The 12107-nt window shown below is 36.8% G+C and overlaps 1 protein-coding gene across 5 annotated transcripts in view; it reads left to right on the forward strand.

The window, feature by feature from the left end:
- The window catches only part of MPP7 (MAGUK p55 scaffold protein 7), an 86528-nt gene that overhangs the window by 48248 nt on the left and 26173 nt on the right, over positions 1 to 12107 (forward strand). For all 5 annotated transcript variants that reach the window (XM_088150296.1, XM_025167404.2, XM_088150293.1 and 2 more), the window contains exons 6-11: positions 7100 to 7231; positions 8721 to 8802; positions 9653 to 9738; positions 10843 to 10917; positions 11161 to 11357; positions 11932 to 11996. In XM_088150296.1, coding sequence (XP_088006422.1) covers positions 7100 to 7231; positions 8721 to 8802; positions 9653 to 9738; positions 10843 to 10917; positions 11161 to 11357; positions 11932 to 11996 — 637 coding nt within the window. The remainder of the gene's footprint in view (positions 1 to 7099; positions 7232 to 8720; positions 8803 to 9652; positions 9739 to 10842; positions 10918 to 11160; positions 11358 to 11931; positions 11997 to 12107) is intronic.

Here is a 12107-nt window from a genome sequence, read left to right on the forward strand (position 1 = left end):
TTTCATTTCATTACCTTCTAAATTCTCTGTACCAAAGACTGTCTCAATTTTATTGCTGTTAAGCCAAATCTCGCTACATTCTTAGAATCATGACAATCAACTTTGGACAGGATCTCAGAGATCGTCAAGTTCAAGCCCTTGTTCTTTGTAGGTTCTGCTAAAGCAGTTTGGACAAATGGCCATCCAGCCTCTATGTAAAGATCTTACTGTGTTGGAAAACACATCCAAAGAATTTACCAAAACAACTGGAGAGAATCCCAACAATCATTTTATTCAATCCAGTGAGTCACCTAGACTCTATGCCTTGCAGCAAGGAGCCTCAGAGTCAGGTTAACATGAGTACATATGTTACACACACACATAGATTACATGACATGCACAGTAATAGTATTAAGCAATGATGTAGGCTGTTGCTTGGTTACAAAGGTGAGATAACAATTTTCTGATGAGCTACTAAATCCTAAGAGTGAAGACACTAAAAAGAGGTTCTTTGGTATATATTTTTATACTTCGTTAAGGAATAGATGTGATAAGGATGCACAGGCCATGCAATTGTCCTTGAAATGCCTAGTTTCCTTGGAGTTTTTCACACAGATCAAGTAATGAGGCCCCAGAACCCTCTGTCATGCTTAATTAAGTGATGCAATTAAGTCCTACCATTTGTTAAAGGAATTACAAAACTAGAATAATACTTTAATCTTTCTACCTATGTATCTATCCCTATATCAATAAGTATACAAAGCATAGAGGTATTTTGCTTATTATCATGCTGATACATTTATTTGATTAACTAAGTATGGTACATCTGTTTCTAAACAAAACATGTCAAGTAGCAAATTGCATGTTTAACTAATTATGTCTTCTATACTATTAAGAGGAACATATCACTTCATGTTGCTGGGAGTCAGGTAACATTATTATTAATAATAATAGATGGATAAAATACCAAATCCAGTCTAAACATCTGGCTGACTGTACAACCAACCATAATAATCATAATCATAATCATAAGACAGCTTTACTTGGAACAGTTTATATCCTGCAACGATACCTTTAACACCATCAAACAATAACATCTGACAATCGTGGGGATGCGGTGGTGCAGTGGCTTTATGACGCTGGAGTTTGCCGGCCAGAAATGGTTGATACTCAAACAGTTCAAGCCCAGCTCCGCGTGACAGAAGTGAGCTCCCGTCATTTCATCGCTAGCTCCTGCCCACCTAGCAGTTCAAAAGCATACCAACTGCGAGTAGATAAATAGGTACCCCCATTTTGGCGGGGGGAAACACTGGCAGTGCGGGGAGCAGGAACCGCTCTGGATCTGCCTGGACGCGATCGGCGAAAGGACTGGTGAAGAAAGAAAAAGCCCCGGATGAGCCAACTTCCCTAGGAACACTGCTGGCCAGTTGGTGCAAAGCTAGCTCGCCCTCTTGTGGTGCACCAGTGCAATAAAGAACTAGCAATTGCTGGCGCCAGAACATCTACCATGTGTACAAAACATCGTAGACTGCCTGGCATTGTATGCCATATGCTAAATAAATAAATCTGCCTATCCCAGGTCCTTGGGAAGGACTCGATAGGTGGATAAAAATGCCAAATCCAGTCTAAACATCTGGCTGTGCAACCAGTCATAATAATAAGGCAAACTATTGTACTAGATGACAGGTCTTCCTGACAGGAAATTCCTCCTCATGTCTAACTTGAATTCACTTCCCTGTATTTCAACCACTCGTTCTGTCCTCCAAGACAACAAGGTAACCAATCCAATTTTTTATGTGACAATCCTTTAGCTACCTCAGAACTGCTATTCAGTAAGCTCAGGTAAAGTGTCCAGTAATATAAATTCCAGTAATTTTATGTACATTTAGATTTAATAGACATTTGGATTTAAACGCTTTACCCCAGTTGATCTGCTAAATTGAGGTTTTACTATGCTACCATAAAATGCATCATGTCTCACCCCAGTTTCTTATTATTTTGTGTCCTATTCACTTCTGCAAGGAATGCTGACAAAATATTGTGGTACTCTTGAAAGAGAAATTGAAAGAGCATTACAAGTTGTATGGAGCTAATATTACAACTTAGAAGGCAAAATACATGATGCATATAATACTCTAAGGCAGACTCTCTTTTTAAATGTTTCACTGTAACGTACACAAGAAAAGAACAAATGGGAAAACAGCCAAGTTCTTTTCTTCAATACGTCTATAGTGATTAAAGATATCAGTCTGTTAAACTCTAGCATAATTTGTGAATTTACTTTTAAGGATATTTCCTTTCCAATTGCAACCTGAAAGGGATTAACAAACATTTTAATGTAGCAGCAAATCAATTTTTCTGATATAGTTTCATATACAGGTAGTCCTTAGTTAATGACTGTAATTGGGACCAGCAACTCCATCACTAAGCGACACAGTCATAAAGTGAAAAATCACATGACTGCACCGACTTATGACAGTAGTTCCGGTGGTGGATGTTAAATGAATCACACATGGTTGTTAAGCACAGCGTCACGTGACCGTGACTTGCGGCTTCCTGCCAGCTTCCCCTTTGACTTTGCTTGTCGGAAGCTGGTAGTGAAGGTCGCAAATGGCAATCATGTGACCAAGGGATGCTGCGACCGTCGTAATTGTGCTCCAGTTGCCAAGTGCCCGAATCACAATCATGTGACCATGGGGATGCTGCAACAGCCATAACTTCGAGGACCGGTTGTAAGTCTTCTTGTTCAGACTGTCATAACTTTGAACAGTTGCTAAATGAGTAGTCTCTAAGCAAGGACTATCTGTATTCCTGTGAGGGCCACATGCTTATGTAACCTGGAGGTGTCATTTCTGAAGCTCTTTTTACAGTTTATAGAGATTAATGCTGCAGGTTGCATCTGAGGGATTGTGGGGATGAATTAAGTAGCTATTTTGCATGTATGAATGAGATAAACTCTAAGGTAAACTGAATCACCCTTTCAAAAGATTTGTTATGAAATACAGCAAAGAAATACAGGTATATTTGGCTGATATTGCACACTTATAATACTCTTTAACTTCTAGAAATAATTTACATTTCATTTTGTTATAATGGAATTAATTTGGTTTTGGTGTAGTGTGATAGTATGAACCCAGGCATGAGGTTCATAAATAATAGTTTATGGCTTAGCATTATGTATGAATATAATTCCTGCTTGTTGAACTTTAAAATTTAAAAATACCTTTAAAAATGCAGCTTAATATAATTTGTGAATTCATCCAGCAAGATATTATTTGGCTGCTTGATAAGCCAGCCAGATGAAGTGTGATTTTAGTTTCTGTATGATTTATTTACCCAGAAAATACATTCCAAAAATTGCAAATTAAAGATATCTTCTTGCAATGATATGGATATGTCCATGAAGTGATCACGAATCAAGTTCAACTTGAAAAAGAATTTACTTTTGTCCTTTTCAAATTTATCTGGTGAATTCTTCCTTGCTGAGCCCCATCATGTGGTGGTGATGGTTATGCCTAGTTTAGAGTGACCTATTTTCTGGGATTCTTAGCTAATTGGCTTTTTTGCAGTTTCTGCTGAAATAGAGAAAATTGCTTCCAAAGTAAGTGGATGCAAATACAAGTTGTGAAAAACAGTAGAAACAATATGTTTCCTAAATGCAATCCATTCATGTAAATAGACCAAAAGCATAGCATTTAGATGAATCCTTTGGATCATTAGAATGAAAATGGGGTTGGTATGTATCCAAAGGAAAATTGGCATGTAGAAAGCTGTAATGTAGAAGACCCAGCATGCATCGTGCTTTCTTGCATCAGTGTTAATAATAACTGGAGAATTGCTGCCTCCTTTGATTAGCAGTGCACTGAATTAATTTTATCTTTTAGAAAAGAGAAAGTGCTCTGTTTGCTAGAGTGAAATGTTCTAATCTGTTTCCATTTGGTATATGATTTTTTTTTTTTTTTTGCTTCAGGAAAAGCATAGACTTCTAATGTCACACTTGTTAAATAGCTGGCAGTCAGATTGCTGTAAGTAAATTTGAAAATCAGTGCAGATAAATCAAGCAACAAGTCTTAAATTTTGAGAATAGCAAAAAGCTGAAAAATGAATCAAGTAGCCTATTTGAAATTGCTCAGGAAAGAAAACCAAAACAGCTCAATTCCTTAAAGTAATATATAAAAGTGAAAAAGGAATTTAGAGTTATTTTTGTGAAGCAGTGAAAGTCCTTTCTACTTGGGGGCTATCTTGTCCTTTTCCCTGACTCAGCAGTGTGGTTTGATATCTGTGCAAATTTGCTATGTTCCTGGTTACAACTGTGCTCCCATTTAATGTAATGATTAAATGAAATAAATTTGAACATAATATGGGTATGCTGGACTACTGTATATTATGCGAAAGAAGATATATTATCAACCTTTTTCTTTAAAAGTTTCTAACTGAATAACCTAGCCTCCACGTTGGTGTGTATGGCCAAATACACCAAGGCTGAACAAATTCCTTCAAAAAGAATTTCATTTTACATGCGCGGACACACACACACACACACACACACACACACTTCAAAATAATATTTCCCTATAATACAGAGTTTGTCTTTTCTTTGTTTTGTTTTATTCCCAGGAATTATTCTTCCTGTGTTATCCTTTACTGTCTACTCAATTCTGTTTTATTTACCATTCTATAGTCTATCCGCTTACTATGATTCTCTGTTCTGAATAAAAAGACACTCTAATATTTTTTCCTACTGTATTTATCTATTTAAACCACCCATGTCTATGTTCCCATTTAACTCCCTTTGTGCTAATTCTCCTAGTCCTTTCCACCCCAATCTTTCACATAGTTGTGTGGCCTCACTAGTCTGGGTATTGAGTAGAAAGTGGTGGTTGGTCTCCCTCGCTCCCTGCTGTAGCTGTGGTTGCCACCAGAGATTTAACTTCCTTGACCTGGTGGCCGTGACTGTCACAGGACGCCCTCCTGTCCCGTTCTCCCCCTTGCCAGTGCTTGGCCTCTGGAGTTCCAGGCTTTCTGCCTTTCACCATCTACTTTTGTGCTGTTCCTGGAGCCTGTTATCGCATCACTGGTGTTATGGTGGCCATAACCCATTTGTCAGCTATTCTTGTCAGGCGTGTTTTCCATTGGGGGCAGGGGCAACTATCCAAGCCCTAGTTTTCCCAGTTGCTGCCACCCCGACTGTATCTTTTTGCTATTTATTTCTGTGTCACTCTGCTCACTAGCCCTTCAGCTCTTTTTCCTTTCCCCTCTCTGGGCTTGTCTTTGCTGGGGGTCTTCTCTGCATAGGTCTGTCCGCTTGCTGAGCAATGGCTGCAGCTGCTGCTGTTCCTTCTCCCTCCACCTCTCCCAGCTCATGGAATGCTGCTGACCTCCTGCAATTGGGGACACACACCCCCCGAAAAAAGGAAGAGGCACAAGGGAGCACAGCAGCTTGCTTTCTGCCCACTTTTCCCTTTTCGGTTCTGTGTTCCCATTAGGTGCCTAAAACAAGCATCCATTTCAAATTTGCTTCTGCTTTTCAGAATCTGTTTTCCCCTCTACCATTTGAAAGCATTTTTTACAACTTTAGAAATTGATTAACAAGGAGTTGTTACAGCAATATCTTCTGTCGTGCTTACCCTACAGTTCTAGGGTTTTATAGACCCCCTAATTTAATTGTTTTATTCAGAAGACTTACTAATGACCTTGTGTGGGCTCAGAAGCTGGCGGGACCGGGCCTGGTTAGTACTTGGATGGGAGACTTTCAGGGATTAACAGGACCGTAAGCTAGACTGGAAAGCTGAAAAAACCGTGGCAGCTACCTTTGTATCATGCTAATGAATCATCAGGAGACTTTACTGTTTTAAACAAATGGATCTGATTAAATAATGTTTAAAACCCTTCTGAAAGTATAGATTGAATTAGGGAGGGAGGAAAAAGAGGTGCCACCGGGAAGAATATGAATACTTTAACCAGATGGTATGAAGTAGCTGCAACTTTGAGTGGGTATTTAAGAATATGTAGGCAGACCGAAGTGTCTCCTGAGATTAATAGTCCCAAAGAAGAGGAAACAGCAGTTTAAAGAAGGAAAAAAGCTTCTAACTTCATATTTACTGTATCCGTATCAGTAACAGCTGCAGGCCAATTCACTGGTGCAGAATAGTTGATGTTAAATGTTTAAAACTGTATTTTCAGTGCAGGAAATTGTCTTTTTGTTACATGCAAAAATAAAACTACTGCCATGGTAAGGGAAAACCACTGTAATGTTATTTCAAATAGCATCGTTTCACTAGCAGTCATTATTTTAAAATGATAAACATATTATGTCATATGGATATTGTTGACCTTCAATAATATATATCTTGTTTGGAAAAAAGAGAGAATAGTTAGGAAGACCTGATAAATATTCATATCTTGGTTATCTTAATAGTATAGTAATATTGTTGGAATGAAGTTGATGTGATGATTGCAGTTTTCTCAAGTTCTGAATTCAGTTTAAGAATAGATTTTAATCCTTTTCTTACACATTGAGATGAGAATTGGTCCGTGCTTTGTCCTACATCAACTAGGCGTGGCACAGGGTTTTCAGTATTCCAGTTTGATCATGTATACAAATCCACATGAATGTCAATACTTATATGTAGGTAGTACAAGAATTTGAATCATACTAGCTTTAATGTTCTAAAAAAATTATTTCTAGCGCTATTCATGCAAATAATAGCTTTTAGATGGTGAATCTGGAAATATAACAATCCTGTAAAGACAAGATCTCTAAAATACACATAGCCATTAAGTGTTCTCTTTCTTTTCGTGAACAAAAAGAATCCAGTTTGCTGCTTGCGTGAGACCTTTTTTCTGTAGTTTCTCTTCACCGATGTCTTAGAAGTTTGTGCTTGTACTGCAGTTTTGTTAAATTGAACAAACGTATCCTTTCAACAATGCAGAATGCAGCTTCTTTGATTTTATCCTGGAAAAAAGTACTGTTCCTAAGCTGTGAAGGACGTTCAGTGCCAAATCATTGCTGATGAGATGCAAACTGTATCAAGATCTGCAGTAGTATTGGTAAACTGCCAATGCAGATACGTCTTTTATCTTTTTTAGTTGACAGTTGTTTTTAACCCGATTTTTGCAGGCTTTGCTTTCTGTGCATGATACTGTTGCTCAGAAAAGCTATGATCCTGTATTGCCTCCCATGCCTGACGATATTGATAACGAAGAAGATTCTGTGAAGATCATCAGGCTCGTAAAAAATAGAGAACCTCTGGTAAGTTTTAGGATTTAAAATAATAATAATAATCCCAACTTGAATATATATCTATTTTTTTAAAAAATGACTTGTAAGTATAATATTAAATAACAAGCAGCATTGGCAATCGAGCAACATTTCCAACTCTTCTAAATATCCTCTTTTTCTGAACTACCATAGCTTCCAGATAGGAGGACTGCTATTAGTTTAGCACCAGGCTTCATATTGACAAAACATATTGGAGGTAGGGGAGGCCATGTTAGAGATCAATCTGTCTTCAGATTCCAAGGCTGAAGAGTTTGAGTCTCAGTTTGAACCACAGACTGAAGTGAGTGCGCTGGTAGAAGAGGCACTTGAGGAGACGTGGGTGCTGAAGGAATTCAGCTGACACAAAAGCCTCAGTTAGGCTAGGTCTCAAACCTAACAACAGACCACAAATTACAAAAGGAAGAAAAAAGAAAGTCAAGCCATCTGCTTAAAGGAAGAAGCATGAGTCAGCCAAACAGACAAGCTGGTAGTCAGGACCATATAAAAGAGATGGCACTGGTGACTGCCTCTTTGTGGCATACAGTATTCTAATTTCCTACCTGTAACCTGTATGCTGTTCTTGGATGGCCTAGACTGTTGGACTGGAAATGGGACTATTGTTGGATCTTCTGAACATGAGGTTTGTCTCTCTGGACTCTTTTGCAAAAATAAACTCTTGGGCCTGTTATTCTGGTGAAAGATTTACAATTGCAATACATACCTTGGTTCACTATCAAAAGCTCTCTCTGTTTGTAACTGGCAGCACAGAACAGGTGGAGAGATGAAACTCTGAGGCATGACTGCTGCTATCGAAGACTGGAAAGAGGCCTGCAGCAGGATAGTTAAAGCAACTCATCTCTAAAAACTGCATCGAGCAATTCCAAGTGCAAGCTGGTCACTTTCACAAACAATAGTAACTTAAGCCAGAATACTTACCTTACAGCTTTAGGTGGTCTCAAAGATCATTGAAAAGTTGCTGCTGAATCTATTTTTTTTCCTGGCTCTTTAGTTGTGTTTTACGATTGTACAAACAAATATACTAATGTGCCACTTTTTAAACACTGAATTCTTCCTTTTCCAGGGTGGTGCTGCAGTACAGAATTCTTTTCAAAGTCACTTAGTTTTGCTTGTGAAAATGCTTCACGTTTCTCCAAGACTTCTTGGCCCAATCAGCAGTTAACTTTGTTGTTAAATGGGTTACACTTTTAAGGGCAGATAAAGCAGGAGATACGGAACGCTCTTTTAGATAACACTAAAAACAGCCCTGTTTCATTCCTATAAAGTTTAAGGTTTCATCATCAGTATTGCAGCCAGATATCTCTCAGAGTTTTTAACATCCAATAAATGCAGGAAATCCTTCATTAGTAAAGATCAGAATTGGAGTGTGCAAACTTCTCCAAATTACAAAAAAAAATGGCACCTAGAAAATTGGTATGGTTCAACATTAATTTTATAATCATTTTTGAATTTATTTTTAAAGGGGGCTACTATTAAAAGGGATGAACATACAGGAGCTGTTGTTGTGGCTCGCATAATGCGTGGAGGAGCGGCAGACCGAAGTGGTAAGAACTTTTATATTGCAATTGCAGGTATTGATGACAAAATTTAAATGCTAAAATTTTAGATGTTAAATCGAGCAAAAGCAATTACTTAGATGTTGCTGTGTTTTAATATAGCATTGAGCGTAACTCACCTTTTATCGGTATTGGATTACTGGAGCAGATGCACTAATGTGATATTGTGTATATTATGCATGCAGTACTATAAAAAAGGAGGGAAAGGATGTTGTCATTTTCTTCATATTGTGACACTACGTTAGTTTGGCAAATCAGTTTCCATATCTAAGCATCGAGGTACTCCTGCCTGTTTACAGGAATATATCACGTTTCATTTAGAGCTAATATATGTAGTTAGAGATGCTGCTTGATAACAAAGAGGGTTTTTTTAAACTTACCAAAATAATAGATATATTGGAGAATGTTTATTGAAAAAGAGTTTCACTATCTTTGCTTCTATCTAACGTCATTCCATTAATCAGTGAAGTTTCTGCTTGTGAAGGTACATCTAACAAATTCTGGAGCTTCCTCCTTTTTCAACTCTGGGCCAAAGGCCATCACTTTCATGATTGCCTCCCAGCCCTTAAGAAAACCAGTTCAGGAAATTTTAGGGGCTGCCAGATGATGAAGTGGTTAGGGAGGTCCATCAGCTTGATGTTGGATGTAATCCCTTGTGGATATAGACACACATGAGCACATGTGCACACACATATATAAATCATCAGTGCATAACTAGACTTGTGAAGAAATGAAACTAAAGTTTAGTTGGAAATAGCATGACTTGAAAAAATGTTCAGGTTGCAGTGGTTCATTTAATGTAAGAATTATTTGACAGTTACATAACTATGTTTCGTAGGTCTCATTCATGTAGGTGATGAGCTTAAGGAAGTCAATGGAATTCCTGTGGATGATAAAAAACCAGAAGAAATTATACAAATTCTGGTAGGTTGAAAATAGAATATTTAATTGAAAAATGTGGAAGACTAATTTTTAAATATTGACATTTTTTAATTGTTTACTTGAGCTGCTATTGTCTAGTAGATATTTATAAAGAGAAGACGTTTCAGAAATTTCAGAATCTAAAGCGGTCTCTGTAAAAAAGTGAAGCAACTAAGTTCCTTTTTGGTTAAGAAGACTCCAAAGCTAATAAATGTATATTCTTTTTTACTTGCATAAAACATTGTGTAGATACATTTAGACCAACCTAGAAAGTACTAACATAGAAGAAGTCTGCTTCCAATGTTGTTCCCTAAATAAAATTCTGCTCTCCACAGTACAAAAAATTGGGTCAGATCATACTTGAAAGGATATAATATCTGTTATTGGCCTTTGGAGAAGTTGCACACTCTTGGTAATAATTACTTCTAATTCAATGCAGACTTAAGATCCAAGGAAGCAAGAAGTACTTAATGAGATAAAGGAGGATTCAAGGATCTTTGTTTAGTATTGCTTGCATAACTTGTTTCCTGCATATTGTAATTTTTGTTTAATTCCTTTGGTTTTTAGAATTGTTTGTTATAGAACATATAACATATTTTTAAAGGAAAAAAATAGGACTGTTACTATCAAACTAATGGAAATACTTTTGAGTTGGCCTCAATAGTGCATAAATTCACATTCCACCAAAAGGAGAAGAGGAATAATAATAATAATAATGGTGATGGTGATGTCAATCTTAGATAATTCTAAAATCATCTCCACGTTTGCAAATACAGCCAATTCTCAACTTTAAAAAGCTATAATTTGACAAATAATTTTCTTTAAAACTGTTATACTGTAATTATGGTGTATATCTGATAAACAGCTATCATCTTCTAAATAATAAACAAGTTACATTATATTACATACATACATACATTACATAATTCCCTGTGATAGAAAACATAAGAGGTGTTTGTAATGTATGCACAATAGATCATAATTGGTTTGCTATTAAAGCATAGGAACTGGACTGGAATCAGCTTCAAATTCAATTTATTCTGCCGTCTCTCTTGCTTTCTTTGAAAAATATTACATAATTTAGTAATTTATATTTACATCTTTTAGTCTATGTCCCAAGGAGCCATTACATTTAAGATTATACCCAGTATCAAAGAAGAAGTCCCATCGAAAGAAGGCAAGGTAAGCACTTGTTGGATTCAACTAAGGTTCTTCATGGGATGGTTAACTGAAATTTATTTATTTATTTACTTATTTGCTTACTGGGGCTTAAATGCCAGTTCAATTCAGCATTCTGCCTCCATATGTAGATACTTTTATCATGATAGGTAAGCATATTTATGCCAACAAGCAACAATAACAACAAGAGGATTCCTGGAGATTTCATTAAGACATTCAGTGTAAAACAATGCATTCTTTTTGCAGATCTTCATGAAAGCTCTTTTTGAGTATAATCCCAGGGAAGATAAAGCAATTCCCTGTAAAGAAGCTGGACTTCCTTTCAGGAAAGGTGATATTCTTCAAATCATGAGCCAAGATGATGCAACCTGGTGGCAAGCCAAGCTGGAAGGTGATGCCAATCCCAGAGCAGGCTTAATTCCTTCCAAGCACTTCCAGGAAAGGTATGTTGTTACTGAGTTGATTTCCCATCCTCACTCCCCAATGCTTAAAAAAGTGATCAGTATGATCATTAGACCTGCACTCAAATGCCATACAAAGCCTGAACTTGGTAAGTTATAGTTTAAATTGATATTTTTCATGCTGGCTGGGGAATTCTGGGAGTTGAAATCCACACATCTTAAAGTTGCCAAGGTTGAAACACACTGGTTTAAATTGTTTGGATGTTATTATTCAACTGCTTCTATTGATAATGACAAAACCTGATAGAATATTGATGATCTTATTTGTGAGGAAAAAAACAGATGGAAAATAGTATATCAGTATCTCTATCAGTGTACCATCTTAGAATAAGATTTGCTGATGTGTTTAGAAAATGTTCCCACTTCCTTAAAAAGAGAAAGGCTCCAGAATTTATTTTAGGAGAGTTTAAATAAACTGCATTGTTTATTATAATGTATTTTAAAATTCTGGGTGATTTTTTTAAAAAACGGATTCATATTTACTGATACCAAAACAGCAATAAAAATGAAATAGCTTATGTCTTGTTTTCCTTCCCCTCCTCACATTACTTTATAGGAGACTTGCATTAAGAAGGTCAGATGTACAGGTTCGGCCCTTGAAGATTTCAAATAAGAAATCATGTAAGTGTGTTACTGCACAGCTTGCTTTTTGCATTTACAAATTACTTACATTCATACAATAAAGATATGATGCTACTCATTTTTTAGGCCCAAACTGCTCTACTGGTGTAA

The sequence above is a fragment of the Python bivittatus genome, unplaced genomic scaffold, assembly GCF_059951505.1.
Source record: "Python bivittatus isolate LINGU-HERP-01145 unplaced genomic scaffold, Pbiv_v1 ctg000610_np1212, whole genome shotgun sequence".
NCBI lineage: Eukaryota > Metazoa > Chordata > Lepidosauria > Squamata > Pythonidae > Python > Python bivittatus.